This window comes from Cervus canadensis, chromosome 7 (genome assembly GCF_019320065.1).
Source record: "Cervus canadensis isolate Bull #8, Minnesota chromosome 7, ASM1932006v1, whole genome shotgun sequence".
Classification (NCBI taxonomy): domain Eukaryota; kingdom Metazoa; phylum Chordata; class Mammalia; order Artiodactyla; family Cervidae; genus Cervus; species Cervus canadensis.
The window spans coordinates 22835851-22853768 of NC_057392.1; the positions used below are offsets into that span (position 1 = coordinate 22835851).

Below are 17918 nucleotides of genomic sequence, written 5' to 3' on the forward strand. Positions count from 1 at the left end.
CTTAGGTCATGCCCTTGGAACCTTCACCAATGGGCTTAGTGCCCTTTAAGAGAGGCTCCAGAGAGATCCAGAGACTCTTTCATCCTATGAGGATGGGCACGAGGGCACTGGCTATGAACTAGGAAGGCCCTCACCAGAAGGCAACTGTGCTGGCATCTTGATCTTAGACTTTTCAGCCTCCAGAAGTGTATGCAGTACATTTCTGTTTATAACTAAACAATAAAATAAAATATGTTTTTTGAATGGATTGTTCTATAGATATCTATTAGATGTAATTGTTTTATAGTGTTGTTGAAATCTGTTTCCTTACAGAGCTTGTCTTTGTCCCATCCTGTATTGAAAATGGTATATTGATGTTTCTAACTGTTATTATTGAATTGTCTAATTGCTCATTCATGTCTTTTAATTTTGTTTCATGTATTCTCAGGATCAGTTGTTAGGTACATATGTATATAATTGTTATATCTTATCAACGAATTGACTCCTTTATCAACATTGAAAATCCTTTCTTTGTCTCTATTAACAACTTTTGTGTTGAAGACCATTTTGTCTGATATTGGTAAAGCCATTCCAGTTCTTGTTTGGCTACTATTTACAAGATAAACATTTTTTCAACTTTTCACTTTTAGTCTGTTTGTCCCTTTGAATTTAAGAATGCCTCTTGTATATTGCATATAATACATAAAAATTCCATTAACACAATTTCTACCTTTAAATTGTGATATGTAATGCATTTACATTTAGTGCAGTTTTGATAGTTTCAGTAGCTCAGTCATATCCGCCTCTTTGCAACCCCATGGACTGCAGCACGTTAGGCCTCCCTGTCCATCACCAACTCCCAGAGTTTACTCAAACTCATGTCCATTAAGTTGGTGATGCCATCCAACCATCTCATCCTCTGTCATCCCCTTCTCCCACCTTTGATCTTTCCCAGCATCAGAGCCTTTTCCAATGAATCTGGTGGCCAAAGTATTGGAGTTTCAGCTTCAGCATCAGTCTTTCCAATGAATATTCAGGACTGATGCCCTTTAGGATGGACTGGTTGGATCTCCTTGCAGTCAAAGGGACTCTCAAGAGTCTTCTCCAACACCACAGTTCAAAAGCATCAATTCTTCAGCACTCAGCTTTCTTTGTAGTCCACCTCTCACATCCATACATGACTACTGGAAAAACCATAGCTTTAACTAGACGGACCTTTGTTGGCAAAGTAACATCTCTGCTTTTTAATAAACTGTCTAGGTTGGTCATAACTTTTCTTCCAAGGAGCAAGCGTTTTTTAATTTCATGGCTGCAGTCACCATCTGCAGTGAAGGTGATATTTATTCCTGCCATTTTGTTAATTGTTTTCTTAATGTCTGTCTTTTTTTTGGTATTCTGTCTTCTGTTAATGTCTTCTTTTGTGTTAAATAGATATTTTCTAGCGTGCTCTTTTATTTTCCTTGTCATTTCTTTTACTATTTTTTGCTAATCATATTCTTAGGGGTTGCCTAGGGCTTCTTCTTACTGTAATAGTTTATAACAATTTAGCTTGGATTAATATCAATTTAATTTCAGTAGTATATAAAAACTTTGCTTAGTATATTTCCATATTCCCCCTTCCACTTCGTACTGTTATTGTCTTACAAAGTACATCTTTTTACTTTCTGTGCAGATCAGCACAGATATAATTATTGACTTTTGCAGTTATCTTTCATTTCAGATAGGAGAAAAAGTTATAAACAAAGATCATACTTATATTATCTTTTTTACTTCTGTAGTTACCTTTTCTAGTGTTCTTTATTTATTCACCTGAATTTGAAGTACTATCTAGTGAATATCATTTCATTTTAGCCTGAAGAACTCCTTTTAGTATTTTTTATAGGGCAAGTTTTCTAGTGACAATCTTTCAATTTTGTTATCTGAGAATATCTTAATTTTTTATTTCCTTTTGAAGGATAACTTTACTAGAAATAGAATTCTTGTTTGGCAGTCTTTTTCTTTTATAATTTTGAATTTGTCATCTCACAATTTTCTAGCCTGAAAGGTTTCTGATGAGAAATGGGCTGTTTTTTTTATTGAGGATAGCTTTTGCATGGTAAGTTGCTTCTTTTGCAGATTGTCTTTGTATTTTGATAGTTTGATTATGATTTGTACAGGTGTAGCTATCTTGGAGTTTGTCCTTAGAGTTTATTGAGCTTCTTGGATTTGTTACATTTAAATCAAATACAGCATGTTTTTTACCATCATCTCTTCAAATATTTATTGTACCCCTTTCTCTTCTCTCGTTCTGAGGATTTTACTATGCACATGTTGGTGTGGTTGATAGTGTCCCTGAGATGATTCTTTTTTGTGTGATAAAGACTTTGTTCAAAGGGACTACTACACTGGGGCTTTGCAGTAGGGGAGAGAGATTGTCTTCTGCTCCTGTCTTCATTTTTATTCCTCCATTCCTTAGATTTGAAAATTTCAGTTGACCTGTCTTCAGGTTTACCAATTATTTCTTGCCTGCTCAAATATGCTATTGAATCCTTCTAATGAATATATCATTTTCAGTTATTATACTTTTCAGCTCCAGAATTTTTATATAATTCCTGTTTGTAATTTTTGTGTCTTTATTAGTAGTCTCTCCTTGATCAGACATCATTGTCATACTTTCCTTAAGTCCCTTATACCTGATTTCCTTTATTTCTTTAACATTTTAAAATAGATCGTATATAGTCTTTGTCTCATGTGTCCAACATCAGGGCTTGCTCAGGGGTAGTTTCTGTTGATTGCTCTTTTCCCCATGTATAGGCATATTCTCTTGTCTTTGTGTGTGTGTGTCTTATAATGATTTGTTGAAAACTGAATGTTTAAGTGGGTTTTCCTGGTGGCTCCAGATGGTAAAGAATCTGCCTGCAATGTGGGAGACATGGGTTTAATCCCTGGGTTGGGAAGACCCTCTGGAGAAGGGAATGGCTACTCACTCTGGTATTCTTGCCTGGAGAATTCCATGAACAGAGGAGCCTGGCGGGCTGCAGTCCTTGGGGTTGCAAAGAGTTGGACATGACACTGAGCGACTTTCACTTTCACAGTGTATATATGTATGCCAGGTGACACAAGCTGCTCTGAAAATTCAAGTCTGGGATATTTGGTGGTGCTACTTTCTATGGCAGTTTTCATTTGTTTGTTTCATGACTTTCCTGAACTAACTCTGTAAAGTTCATGTTGTTTGTCATGTATTCACATGAAGTCTTGATTTGGCTAGCTTAGTGGTCAGCTCACGTTTGGGCAGAGACTTCCTTAGATGCCGGGAACCAACAAGTGTCCTATTCTTTCCTGAAGGGCTCTGTGTGTATGTGTGTATCAGGGGCATGCTTCAACATGTAATCAGACAGTTTAAAGCTCTGTGTTAGCCTGTACCTTCTGCTTGTGCAGAGCCTCAAAGTCAGCTAAATGTGAGCACTTGCGGCTATCTTGGGTCTTTCCTAGGCGTTCATTCACACAGGCTGGATATGAGCACTACCTTCTGTATACAATGTCACCTCTGCATCTTCAGGAATATACTGGAGCTTTTCAAATCCCATATAGCGGGCCTACTCCCCAGCTTTTCTTCTTAAGCCTTTTGGGTTAATTGTTGCCCCAGCAGTTGTACACTGTCTCAGGTAGTTATAGGATTAAACAATTGCCTCTAATTGTTTTGACATATATCTCTGAGGAAAATGCTTTTCTCACTGGGCAAGCTCTGACTTAGGTCAAAGAGAGCCTTGCACCTGGAGCCCATTAGCTATGTCCAATAATGACAGTTCTCTGGGAATAAGGCTTTGAAGGAATTCCAGCCCTGTTCTGTCCGCTTCTGTGGCTGACAGGCTGCTGATTTTCACTATGATTGTGGGCTGTTGGGTCTCAAGACTCCTATAGAGTTGAAGTGGAGGTTAGGGGAAATGGTGAGATTAGGGCAAGCTAAAACACCAAGTTTGGTATTCTTGAGAATCAACCATTTTTCTTTAGCTCATGCTCCCCAACTTGTGGCAAACCTCAGGTTGCTGCTGCTAAGTCGCTTCAGTTGTGTCTGACTCTGTGCAACCCCATAGATGGCAGCCCGTCAGGCTCCTCTGTCCACAGGAATCTCTAGGCAAGAATACTGGAGTGGGTTGCCATTTCCTTCTCCAAAACCTCGGGTTAAACTCTCAGATTTCTGAAAAAGTTGAATCTGACAGTTGTGTTTTTTTTTTTTTTTTTTTTTGTACTTTCATTGCATTTACTGAAGAGTTAATTTTTGGGGGAGGTCTTTCCTTTCCTATTTTCATGAATATCACTCTTTCACTTTTATTCTTTAAAGAATCTTTTCTTGTATGTTGAATTTTATGTTAGCATTATTTTCTTTCAGCACATTAGAAATTTCTTTCCACTGAGTCTGGGTTTTATTTTTGTTGTTCAGAAGTCAGTAGTCAATGTAGCTGCTATTTCTCCAGATGTAATCTGCACATTTCCCATTGCTTTTAGAGGATTTTCTCATTGGCCTTAGGTTTATGTAGTTTGATTAAGTTCCATGCATGACACCCTGCCCCCCACCCCCAACCATGTTGCCTTCTTGTATCTGTTATGGCATGATGTCTTCATAAGTCTGGAACATTCACTGCTGTTATCTTCAGATTTGGCTTCTGTCTTATCTTCTCTCTCTTGGCTTTCCGGGACTCCAGTCGTGTTTTTCACCATGTGTGCTCAGGCCCTGTCGTTTAGATTTCTCAGATTCTGGTCTGCTCATGCTTTCATTTGAATATTTGCTTCTGATATAGTTTCCAGTTACCAGTTCTCCTTTTAGTAGCACCTAATCTACTTTAAATCCCATTCATGATTTAAAAAATTTTTAGTTCTAGATTAAAAAAGATCGAAACTGAGTTACTTTTTATAGCTCCTAATCTCTCATTTGTGTTTTTGACCATAGCAAGTGTAGTGTCTTTTCCTTGTTTTTTTGTTTTTTTCCTATTTTTCAAGTGTAGTAAAATACACAGTTTAGTGCTATTATATACATTTATCATGTTGTGGGACCATCACCTCCATCCATCTTCATAAATTTTTTGATCTTGTAAAACTGAAAGTCTGTACCTAATAAATAAGAATTCCCATTCCCCTTCTCTCTCAGCCCTTGCAACCACCTTTGATTTGTTCTACTTTCTGTCTCTCTGATTTATGAGATACTTTAAGGTACCTCATGTAAGTAGAATCATATAGTATTTATCTTTTTGTGACTGAATTGTTTTACTTAGCATAATGTTTTCAAGGTTCATCCAATGTAGCATGTGCCAGAAATTCCATCTCTTTTTAAGGGTGAATAATATTCCATTGTATGTATATATCATATTTGCTTATCTGTTTAAAATGTCAATGAACACTTGGGTTGCTGCCACATTTTAGCCTTTGTGAATAATACTGCTATGACTATAGATGTACAGATATATCTTCAAGACCTATTTTCACTTATTTGGGATATATATCCAGAAGTGGAATTGCTGGATCAAACGGTAATTTTACATTTACATTTTTGAGGAACTGGCACTCTTCTACAGAACGTAGTGTTTCTTTGTTGTAGTAAAAACATATATAAAATTTACATTTGAAATGTATAGTTCTGTGATTTAAGTACATTCACATTGCTATGCAGTTATCGCCACCATCCTTCTCTAGAACATTTTTCATCTTGCAAAACTGAAAAGAAAGAAAGTGAAGTCGCTCAGTCATGTCCAACTCTTTGTGACCCTATGGATTGTAGCCTACCAGGCTCCTCCATCCATGGAATTTTCCAGGCAAGAGTACTGGAGTGGGTTGCCGTTTCCTTCTCCAGGGTATCTTCCTGACCCAGGGATCAAACTCAGGTCTCCCTCATTGCAGGCAGATGAGACACCAGGGAAGCCCTCTGTCCCTATTAAACAGTAATCTCCTCTTCCAGTCCCCTGGAAACTGCCATCCTACTTTCTGTCTCTATGAATTTGACTTGTTTAGGTACCTCAAAAGTGGAATCAAAGAGTTTTGTCCTTTTGTGACTGGCTTATTTCACTTAGCCAGTGAATGTCTTCAAGGTTCAAACATTTCGTAGCATATGTCAGATTTTCCTTCCTTTTTAAGACTGAATAATATTCCATTTTATGGGTAAACTACCATTTGTTTATCCATTCATTTTATAACAGACACCTGGTTTGCTTCTGCCTTTTGACTATAGTGAATAATACCATTAACCGTGGTTGTAAAGTATCTGTTTAAGTCCCTGCTTTCACTTCTTGTGGAGAAGGAAATGGCAACCCACTCCAGTATTCTTGCCTGGAAAATCCCATGGATGGAGGAGCCTGGTAGGCTACAGTCCATGGGGTCTCAAAGTGTTGGACACAACTGAGTGACTTCATACTTTTTTTTTCTTCTCTTCACTTCTTTTGGGCATATTTCCATATTTCCAGAAATGGAGTTGTTGGATTATGTGATAATTATGTGTTGAATTTTTTGAGGAACTGTTATAGCATTTTCCACTGCAGTGGTAGCAGTTTACATTCTCATCAACAGTGTATAGGGTTCCATTGTCTCCACATCCTCACCATCTCGTTATTTTCTGTTTTTTTGATTATCCTAGTGGGCATGCAGTGACATCTCACCATGGCTTTGATCCGCATTTCTCTTATGATGAATAGTGTTGTACGTCTTCTTGTATGCTTATTGACCCTTGATATATCTTCTTTAGAGAAATGTCTGTTCAAGTCTTTTTCCCATTTTTTCACGGGGCTGTTTGTTTTTACATTATTGCAAGGGTAGGTTTTTAGAATCTGTGTTGGATAATTCTGACTTCTCATGTCTTTGTGGGTCTGTTTTTGTTTCCTGTGATTTATGTTGTTCTTGCTCATGGTGTCTAATTTCTTTGCATGTACTAGACATTGTATTTGCAGAATTATTTTGAGGAATAATTTGAGACCTAGGATGATTGTATTATTTTTGGACAGGCTTTCTTTTGTTATTGCTAAGGTTCTTCATACTTTTTTTTTAGCAACTTATTTATTTTTTTAGCTGTACCACACAGCATGTGTGTTCTAGTTCCCCAACCACTCCCCACTGCATTGGAAGTATGGAGTCTTAACCACGGAACCACCAGGGGAGTCCCTAAGGCTCCTTACTCTTAAAGAAGTCACCCTAATCCCAGTGCAGGCCTGATGCCAACCAGGTGAGCAAAACAAGGCACCAGTACATGAGAGGGCCGGCTTGCTTTTCAGGACTTTTCCACCTTAGGGTTTATCCCTTTGTGCTTCCAGCACAAGTTGAAGGCTGGTTTCTCAGTACCTGTAGCCCCTGATTTCTGGATTATTTCAGGTAACTTCAGCATCCATAATAAAACTCCCAGTGAGGAGGGAGGCTCAAGAGGGAGGGGATATAAATATAATTATGACTGATTTGTATTGATGCATGCATGGCAGAGACCACCACAACACTGTAAAGAAATTATCCTCCAATAAAAAGAAATGTTAACCCCTCCCCCCCAAAAAATAATCCCTTCCAAATATCAGGACCTTACACAGAGCATCACTTCCCCTTCGTGTAACCGTCCACTGTGGGTGTTCCTTGCCAGGGATCAGCTTTCCTCCACATGGTGACTGGGGCCTGGCTCTGGCTGCTCTGGTTCTGCTTCTGCTAGGTTGATAGCACCGTCTAGGGCCTGAACTTTCTTTTTGTCCGACTGGCAGATGGGGAGCATGGTGCGGAGGACACACAATATGCTTCTCACCCATGTTGGCCTGGACATGACATGGAGGGTAACTGTAGATGTTTCACTGGGGAGAGCTAGTCATGTGGCCTGCTTCAGTGCAGGTATCAAGGTGGACAAAGTGTTGTCCATGGTTAGCAGCTGCATGTCTGTTTGGTGGACACTCACCTCTGCTTCAGTCCTTCTGCTTGGCCCTGAAGCATCTGTGCATATTCTTCTTTTCCAGCTGTATTACACTCATCTTCTCCAGGGAGATACTCAAAGCCAGATACGGCTCTTGAGGTTCAGTGACTGAGCTAACATACAGGTTTTCTGCTGCTAACACTGTACCATAATGGAGCCAAACCATTGACAATTACTATGGGAAAAAACCTCCCGTTTGAAAGGGGGGAACTGGAAGATAAAATCAGTCCTTGGTCCAATGCACGAGTGACCCCCTGTCAGCAGATATCATGAAGGTGTCTGTCAAGGACTATGAGGCAGAGGCCACCAGGAACTCACCTGGCATCTGCGATGGAACAGTTGGGACCATGCACCATGGGGAACTGTGAGGTATCAAAGTGAGGGTGGCAGCAAGAATCTGTTATAGGATTTGGGCTTTGGGTGCTTTGGGGAGAGTCCAGGAGAGGAGGGTGCTGTCAGTAAGCAGGGACATTTTATCCATGAATGTCTTAACAAATCTAAGGCAGAGTGACCTAGGGCGAGGCTCAGGAAGCTGCCCTCCCTCCCCAGTGTTGGCTGCGAGAGGCCATGGGCGGTGTTTTGGGGCACGGCCAAGGTTCCTGTTTGGGGTATGCTCTGATGTGATGATGGCGTGCTCTTGTCTTGATCCGTTCTGCTTCTGCTGTGGCCTCATCTGATTCTCTTACCTCTCCCAGGAGTGTCCTCCCAGACTGCTTGCCCTGACCTCAGAAGGCTTTTCCTTGTCCTTGTCCTCTGCAGGCGCAGTACCTGGAGCCTTGGGGAAGATCTCTTCCTTGAGGGGTGGGATCTGCCCAGGGTTCAGAGCTTGCTTCTGCTTGTGGAATTTGGAGGCTGGGGATGGTTTTACAACAGTCACTGACTTTCTTTGGCTCGTGCTTCTTTGGCAGTAGAATTCCCCCCAGTTCTCGTAGCTTCTGATCTGACTGCCTTCCATGTGCCAGTCCCTACACCCTGAATTCTTTCTTAGCTGTGCCCCTCTGGCCTGGTTATTATCTTTGCTTTCTTGTGCCTATGTCTTTCTGCTCGTGACTGTGGGTGGGAGAGGAACCCTCCTGTCTGATCTGTGTGTACCGTGGAGCCCTCTGATTGACCAAGGAGGACATGTGTCTCAAAACAGTTTCAGTCTTATGTCTTACTCTTGGGGTGCAGAGGGGGAGGCTTTTCCCACAAGGTGAGGCCCAGGTTTCCCAACTTGTCTCGGGGTGCTTTCCTGTCTCTCTCACAAGTCAGCCAGTTTTCCTAAGCTCTTCTCTTCTGTGATGCCTGTTTTGGCAGAGCGAGTGACGGTCACCCAACCTGCTGGCAGTCTTTTTCCCTCTGTCCCTGAGTGGAGGCTGTGTGTGAGTGTGGTCTGCCTTCAGATGGCTACTGCTCTGCAGCACGTAAAATAGGGCTTCCTCATCTCCAGCTGCCTGACCCCCATTTTTATTACAGCATCACCCCTTTTCAAAGAAGCCAGTTGCATCCTAATTCATCTCTGTTGAAATATGTATTTAATGAGAGAGATTTTAAAAGAGGAAAATCTCAGATTTAAACTCTTTCTTTGGGGATTATTTGAGCCATTTTCTGTTCTCTGCTTCTGCACTACTTGGATGTGAAGCCATATGTTCGTGGCGATTTTCTAGGCAGACATTATAAGGGCACACTGTTGGTATTTCATCTTTTTCTTGCGTTTAGCTGTATTCACATTGGGAAATCAAGACATTTCTGATTTCTTATGAGAAGAAAAAATTAGACGTTTCAGTTTTGGGACTAAATTGGGATATAAATAAGATAAATAAAATCAGTGAAGAAAACCACTTTGAAACCAAGCTGCAGTGGTGTCGGAGACGCACAGGGCACCCTCCCCCTTCTCTCTGGTGGGCACCCTCCCCCTACTGCCCCCCACCCCCACCCCTCACCCCTGCTCTGAGTCTGTCTCTGTTTTGCAGAAAGGGGCATGTTAGTACCTGGCCTGTGTTCTCTTGGGAGCTTCTCTTGTGGAGGCGAAATGAGATGACTGATGTGCACGCATGTTCAATAGTGAAACTCTCTGGGTGGAAAAGGCATTATTATTTCATCCTGAAGTACTTTTGGGGGTAAATAATTTATTGGCAAACTAAGTTCATCCTCTGAGGCCAAGCGCGCCTACCATAATATACCCAATCCAGCCTTGGAAATTTACAGCACCTCAGAGTGAGGAGGGCAGCGGGCCTGTCCTTCTGTGACTTTTATTGAATTGGGTGCTTTTCCAGGGATTTCTGAGCTCTATTCACAATTGTCCTTAAGCAAATAAGAAATAGTCCAGAGTAGTGATGCTTCATTCAGAGTGCAGCTTTCAACTATCTGTGGTACGACACAGTTAATAATCGCCCACAAGACTTTGTGTCCTGGACTGGTAGTTTGAGTTTTCATGGAATTTTAAACAGATGAGATTTTGTAACAGAGCCATGTTTCTTACTGACGCCTTCCATAACCCCTTATGATTAAGCTGTTGCTGAATTTCCTAGACTTGATAGATTACCTCATTAATTAAACAGACAAATAGTGAAATAGGTTATGTTGCTTACTGAGAAATTGCTAATCATGAGGTAGCTCTACTTCTGTAGGTCCACTTAGGAAATTGAGACTTTTCATTTAATGGTCTTTTCAAATTCATGTATTACCATGTGATAAGCATGGAGATTGACGTTGACAGAGGTGTGTGTGTTTGTTGCTCAGTTGTGTCCAACTTTTTGCAGGCTCTTCTGTCCATGGAATTCTCCAGTCAAGAATACTGGAGTGGGTTGCCATTCCTTTCCCCTGGGGGATCTTCCTGACCCAGGGATCGAACCCTGGTCTTCTGCATTGCAGGAAGATTGTTTACTGTCTGAGCCACCAGGGAAGCTTGACAGAGGTGTAGTAGTTATTTTATCTCAGGGCACTGGGGTGGCATGTGGACCACAGGTCCCCACAGGGGCTGTGACCTTGGCTCCCGCCACCTCACTTCCCTACTTCTTGGAGTTCCTGAAGCTGGACTCTGGCCCCTGGGGACACAGCACTCTCTCCCTGGCACGCTTGGCTCTGAGGGGCTTCTTGCTCTTAGATACACCCCAAACCGTGCCGGTCATTTCTCTTTTTTTTGCTCTGGGCAGCACTGCAGCTTCTGGGCACAGCTTCTCCTGGGTGGATGGGACAGCCTGAGAACTGGTGGAGTATCCCCACTGTGAAGCACTCTGTGACTAGGCCTCTAGGGTCTCTCCCATCTGGCGGGGCTGAGGCCATGTTCTCTCAGACGTGTAAGAGGAGCCTGGCTGTCAGCCCTGTCCTTCAGACCCAGGAGGAAACACCTGGAGCTGGGGTTGTGGGGTCAGTTTGGTGAGGCCAGGGTTCTTGGCCAAGACTGTATGCCTGTGGTCAGATCTGAGTCAGGTGGGTGTACCCTCCAGACAGGCCCGGCTTGGTTGGGTTCCACCAAGGGCGAGGCCCTGCACTGTCATCCGCAGCATCCATTAGGCAAAGCACTGAGGGGAATGCTGAGCTGGAAGCGGGTCTCGAGCCCGTACTGAGCAGAGGATTAAATTTCACACTGAGGCAAGGGCTCTCTGGTGAGTGGTCGCGGGGATCTCAGTTACCCCCACCTCCCATTAGGCTCAGGCTCAGGACCGTCGCCATAGGCCTGTTGCTTTGCCCATGAAGGCCAGCCAACCTGAGACCCCAAGCCCCTTGTCGGGCCCCCAGCACCTACAGGACGGCAATGGAACCTGTGTCTATGGACGTTCAAGGCTCTTGGAGACCCTTTCAGGGGTTCGTGAGGTCAAAACTGTGTTCATAAGGGGAGTTCCTTTCTCACAGTGTTGACATCTGAGCTGATGGCAGAAAAGTGAGGGCAGGCACACTGCTGGCGCCTGAGCGGCCTTGAGGCCAGGCCCTGGGCTCTCAGTGACCGAGTCCTTCAGCACTGCCGCTGCCTCCAGAGAGCCGCTTATACACAGAGCAGTGTCCTTAATGAAGCAGTAAGATTTATTAATCTAACGAAGTCTTGACTCTTGAGCTCACGTCTTTTACATGTTTGGAGAGACAGACTGGGGGTTTGCATAATGTGTGTCTGCAAATGGAATCACAACAACTGTTTCGAGGAAAAGCACTGGTGCTTTTTTTGGGTGGATAGCTGAACTGCTCGTGGAACACTGTTTTTGCTTTAAAGAATAACTGACAGACAAACCATGGTTATGCAGATTTGTGTTTTTGGCAGACAATGTCTGAAAATTTAACTAAGTGAGACTGTGACTTCAAAGGAAATAACTGCCGGTATTTGTCGCAACTGACAAAATTTGAGTTTTCAGGCAAAAATTAGAATTTTGAAAACTTGTGTCTGACTTAGTGAGCTCGACAGCTTCCCAATACTTAAAGATGTTTCGGATGAACTCAGTGGTGATGTTAACAAATGTGATTGTTTGGCATTTTATACTGAAATGTGTTAACGAAGACCCTGTAACTCAGTGAGCCAGTATTTGCCTAATGCATGATGCCACGCCAGCCATGCATGGGTGAAGTATATGTTTAGGGTGCAAGATTGATAAAGAATGAGTTTTACTGTGAATAAAAGTTTATTGATGGGGTTCAAATTCCATGTTGCAAAGTAGCCTTTAAGAAATGACCACTTGCCAAGTTTCGATGTCATATTGAAGAATATCTGTGATGATCTGATAAGCCTATGTAAATACTCCTGTTTTCAGGCACATGTCTGGGTGAGGATGGGCTTTTTTCACATATTTTAATCAAAACAGCATTTCACAACAGATTGAATACAGAAGCAGGTGTGGCAATCCAACTGTCTTCTATTAATCCTGACATTAAATAGTTCCAGAAATGCTTCTCACTAATTTATTTTGGTTTGGAAAATATAGTTATTTTTATTAAAAACTGTTGTTTTTGTTATTATGTAATGGGCTTATTATTCATTGTAAATGAATTACCGAGTAAATAATTTTCAAATCTCTGTGCTAATTTCAAGGAAATATCAATAATCAATAGAATCCATTTAAAAAATAGGGCCTTCCTGGTAGCTCAGATGGTAAAGAATCTGCCTGCAATGCAGGATACCCAGGTTTGATCGCTGGGTCGGGAAGAGCCCCTGGAGAGGGCATGGCTACCGACTCCAGTATTCTTGCTTGGAGAATCCCATGCACAGAGGAGCCTGGCAGGCTACAAGGGGTCCTGAGTCCCAAAAACTTGAGAACCGCCGGTGTGGTGTTGTCGGGAACTGTGGTGCCTGCATGGAAACGCAGCTGTGCCTCGGAGGTGATAGCTGTTACCAAGCGCCGAGTCAGAGAGAAGGCAGAGTTCTCCGTTTGTTTGTTTTTAGGTGAATGCTAATAGGAAAGTGGGTTCAACTGGAAGATTGACACTGGAAAGAAACTAAGAGATTCAACTTTCATATTATAAATAATTTCAGAAATTGACATCAGAATTTGATTTTCAAGACAAAAGCCCTACAAAAGCAACCAACTGAGCCAAGTTTATTTGTGAAATAAGGAAATAAAGGCTTTCTTCTCTAACAGAAAAAAGACAAAAGCCCTACAGGCGCTTCTGCTCTGTGATGGGAAATCTGTCTCCCCAGGGGATTCAGTTACACACAGCATTTATTAGCACCAGCATTTCTAGTGGGGTATACACCTCTGTGCTGCATACTAGGAGGGAGACCAAAGGTATTATAGATAGTTTTTTTTCTGGTGCTAAAGGACTTATTTCTCCAGTAATTTATGAGGGAGAGAGGGTGGGTAGGACAAGTTTTTAGCTGAAAGCTGTGTGAGAAGATCAAGGATAGAGGAGGTAGGAAAGTTGTGCCTGGCTGCAGCCACTGCTCTGCAGAGGGTCTGGGTGACTGAGGAAGAGGGAATGACCCTGGGTCTGGCGGCTTAGGTCCCCTGGACAGAGTGCACATCTCACTGCCTGGTGTCAGGAAGGAAGCTGTTGGCTGGCTCCCTTGTGGTTCCTGGGTGCCAGTAGTGGAACAAAGGTGGAGAAGCGTGCCACCCAGTCACCGGGTGGTCATCGCTGCTGGGGGCAGTGCCTGGGGTGTGGAGGTGTTCTGTGCTCACCCTGGCTCTGCCTCAACACCTCTCCCTGGGTAATGACTCTGGGCTGCTCTTAGTGGAAAGAACAGTAACGCTTCTTCTAATGAAAATTGGGGAGTAGGGAATTCTGATTAATTGCATTTCCCTTCCAGTTCCCAGAACATCAGAAAAAAATTTTAAACCCTAAGATTAAGTTTCTAATTTATTATCTAGAACATGTTAAACATGATTGAATCTTTCTAAAAAGACAGGATTTTGCAGGGCCTCAGGGCATCATTGACCATAGATTTAATACTATTCCCGGGTTTCTGAGAAATCTTACCTGGTTCAGCTCTCCCATCTCAGAGCAGAAGTGCCTCCTGGGAGTACCGTCACTGTCACAAGTGGCTCCTGTCCCCAGATCCTTGCTGGAGAAATGAAGTCCGAAACCTGGTCTCCTGTCCCCAATATGATAAGCCCTACGTGCCCTTGAGCTCTCTTCTTTTTTTTTTTTGCCTCAAACTACTTTTTATTTGCAACTACATGATTTTATGCAATTCTTCTAAACAACGACATAAAATAGATTTCCATGTATATAAATAACTTACATACTTTCCATAAAGTAAATGCTCAAAGGTGCTAGAACAGATCATCCACTCCTACAGTATCCTCATAAGCAACAGAGCTGATGCACAATATATAAATACTCAAGTTTAATATTAAAAACTCAGGCACTTGACTAACTTTTATGAAGTTTCTCAAACTATATCAATATATCTAAAGTGCATATATATTTTTAAGAAAAGATTATTCTTAATAACTTCTCTATAAAAATAAGTTTGATGGTTTAGCCCATCTAACTTTACTACTTTAAGTATGAACTTTTAATATGTAGTCAGGCTTATTCTACCTTCTCTCAACATGACACCAACAGACAAAAGCAGCTAGTGAGGTGCTAACATGTGAGGATTAATCCAGTGATTGCGGTCACAATGCATTCCAGGAGGAGGTACCCATGTTACTGGAATTGGGCGATATGGTTTATTCTTCCGTCCCTGATTTGGATAACCAAATGGAATGGGAGGAGGGTAGTGACTTTGATTGCCATTCCCTCGATACATCATTGGCTTTTTTCTGGGCAACGGGTGCCACATTGGAAGAGGTGGGAATATCAATTCTGAAATCTGGTATACAGGGCTGGGGGTCGCAGCCACAGAATTCGGTTTCACTTCCACTTCCTTACATGTTTCTTCATCTGAAGAAGAGGATCCTGAATGATAATCAGAGGTAACCTTATCAAGGGCCCTGGTAACTTTCTTGGAAATCTCATCCTTGTTCTCATCCTCATTTTCAAAACTGGCAACAATAAATGCATTATTTTTCTCTCCATACCTACAGCACACCTCACACGGGTCCACCCAGAGAGTTAGTTCCTTTGGCAAGCCTAGGTCACTGTACAAGATGCAGCTGTTCTCACAGGCTTTCAGGACATCAGGATCAACCCTCTGAAACTTATTGACACGAATGCATCTGTAGGCTTGTCCTTTTGATGGTTTTTCTGGATACCAGTGATTTTTATATTTTTCTTGAAGTATTAGGGTCAATTTCTCAGCAAACCTCTCGACCGCTTCTTTTTTCAATTTATCATGCTTTCGAACTAGTCTTGTGAAAAAGAAGACTACAGCAGCAATTTCGTTCTTCATTTTCCCCGCCTTAGCGGACTGGCGCTTGGTGGTAATGAGCGCTGCAAGCCTCGTCCGGTCTGTGAGGCTCCCGCGTCGTCGGGCGGCCAAGCGCGCGCTGAGAGGGCGGGCTGGCTAGCGCGCGCGAGCTAGCGAACGCGGCCCAGAAGCGACGCGCGGGGGGCTCGCGGGCCGGAAGAGGGGCGGGGCGATCCCTTGAGCTCTCTTAATGCCTGTGTCTTGCTCTGGAAACTGAGTGTCACTGAGGTGGGTGTTTAGTGACCAATAGGAAGATGGGTGTATGGTCGAGATCTCTGCCAGAGTTGAGTGGAGGGAGGGCACCTTGAACTTTGGCTCACTTTCTGAATGCCGTCATCACCTCTCACTGGTTTAAAGTCACTTGCAGGAGTCTCAACCCCCTTGTCCACCTGCCCTTCTCCCAGCGCATGTGCATGTGCACATGCACACACATGTGCGTGCACACACACACACACACGCACACAGGCATGGTCTCCAGAATGAAGGAATAAGGAGTAATGACAATGTGGGAAATGACCTGAAATTGTTGGCCTTCAGGTCACTTGGAAGAGCCCTGGCCACCCCTGCCCAGAGACGTAGTGTCGAATTCCTCAGAGACATAGATGAGGCGATCTGTGCCCGTCTTAGTTCCCTCTGACATTTTTCATTTCCTTGGTGCCTGGAGATTTTCCTCCATTTGTGGGCCATATCTGAGTTGCTCCATGGAGCGCAGGGCTGTGGCACTTGATATTAATGAGCTGGCTGGTCTTTAAATAGCACAGCTCCTAGAAACAGAATCACCTGTTTTACAGCCTGGGTTTGAAGACGATTGTTCAGAGAGGATTCTGAATGGCTGCTTGAGCATCAGAGAGACAGTCAAGTGCTCCTCACTGTGCCCCTACTGTGAGGCCAGACTGGCTGCGGGCACACACGCCGCACCAAGGATGTTTCCTCTAGGCCTGGCCGGATCATCCCTCACGATGCATTATACTCAGGTTGCATCAGGATGAAGAACGGCCAAGCCAGAATCTCCTTGATTATCGGAAACTTAGTCATTTGTTCTCTGAGTCAGCTTGATGGCGTGTAATGTTCACATCACACTCTGCTGGGGCCAGGCCAGGAACCAGCACGCTCGCCAGCGTTTCAGCAATGAGCTAATCACTCCCACATTCCTAGCCAAGCGCTCCACTGGAATTAATACTGTCACTGCAGCAAACCAGAGTCCTCACAAAGGTTGCTCTTTCTTTCCCCATGTCATATGCTGGCATGTGCTTTCATCACGTGAGCCCTAAGCCCCTTCTCCTTCAGAAGGCCTTTCCAGGCTGAGGCTCTGAGATGTGCTGCTAGGAATTCAGCCCAACAGATTGTTTACTGAAAACACAGGGGTGCATCTTCCTTTAATCCAAGGAGCCTATGATCCACTTTGGCTGGGGCATGGCGCACAAACTCATGTGTCCTTGGGACCATAGGGGTGTCAGCCACATGGCATTGGCGAAGAGCAGAAGGATGTGGGGCTTTGGGGAGGCAGGCATTTCAGGGGGATGGAAGAAGGCCTGGGGGAGGACGGGCGTCTCAGCTGCTTCCTGGAGATGGCAGGATGTGGGCAGGTGTGGTGGGTGGGCAGTGGGCGACCTCTGTCCTGCTTCACTCCTACACTTCTGGGTTCTAACTATTAGGACAGAAAAAAGTGTCTCCACACCTGCTGGGGCGGAGCTTGTGAGACGACAGGGAGCCCCCAGGGAGGGCACCTAGGCAGGGTGGGCACCTGGTGCACAGGGTCGGGGTGACCGAGAGTGTGGGTGTTGTCCACCCCCAGCCACTTCTGCTGCCACTGGGCGGACGGGAAGGTGCCCTTTGCAGGGCGTGGAGGTGAACTTATGTTGCTTGTCTGATAAAGTCACAGCGACCGGCTCTTTCTTGGTCTTTCTTATAAGATACTGTCAGTGGGGAAACAATCTCCGTGATTTTTGAAAAGCCTTTATTATGATAAGGGGAAAAAGTGACAACAATGAGATCAATAGAGAGGGTATTCTCAAAAAGTCTGTGCCGGAGCAGGAATTCAGAAAGGTGTGTAGACGATTGTTTGTGGCTCTTTGGTCTTCCTGTGCGACCACACATCCTCCTCTTCCTCTGATGGACATTCGGGTATTCCCAGTTTGGGGCTATTAAGAATAAAGCTTCTCCGACTATTCTTACAGGTTTCTGCGGGCCAACATAGACATACATTTCTCTTGCATATGTACCCGAAGTGGAATTGTTGTGTCGTAGGGTTGGTGTCTGTTTATTTTTAGTAGATAA

General features: G+C 43.6%; 2 protein-coding genes across 7 annotated transcripts in view; one reads left to right on the forward strand and one right to left on the reverse strand.

Moving 5' to 3' along the window:
- PCBP3 (poly(rC) binding protein 3) overlaps positions 1–17918 on the forward strand; it is a 220894-nt gene that overhangs the window by 22423 nt on the left and 180553 nt on the right. The window lies entirely within an intron of this gene.
- Positions 14423–15751, reverse strand: LOC122445440 (protein BTG3). The gene has a single exon (XM_043474626.1). It carries the CDS (start codon positions 15621–15623, stop codon positions 14865–14867), a length of 759 nt encoding a protein of 252 aa, XP_043330561.1. The 5' UTR covers positions 15624–15751; the 3' UTR covers positions 14423–14864.

What these genes read in the sequence shown, in the direction of transcription:
- LOC122445440 (XM_043474626.1), bottom strand. Translation starts at nt 15,623, where the DNA reads ATGAAGAACGAAATTGCTGCTGTAGTCTTCTTTTTCACAAGACTAGTT.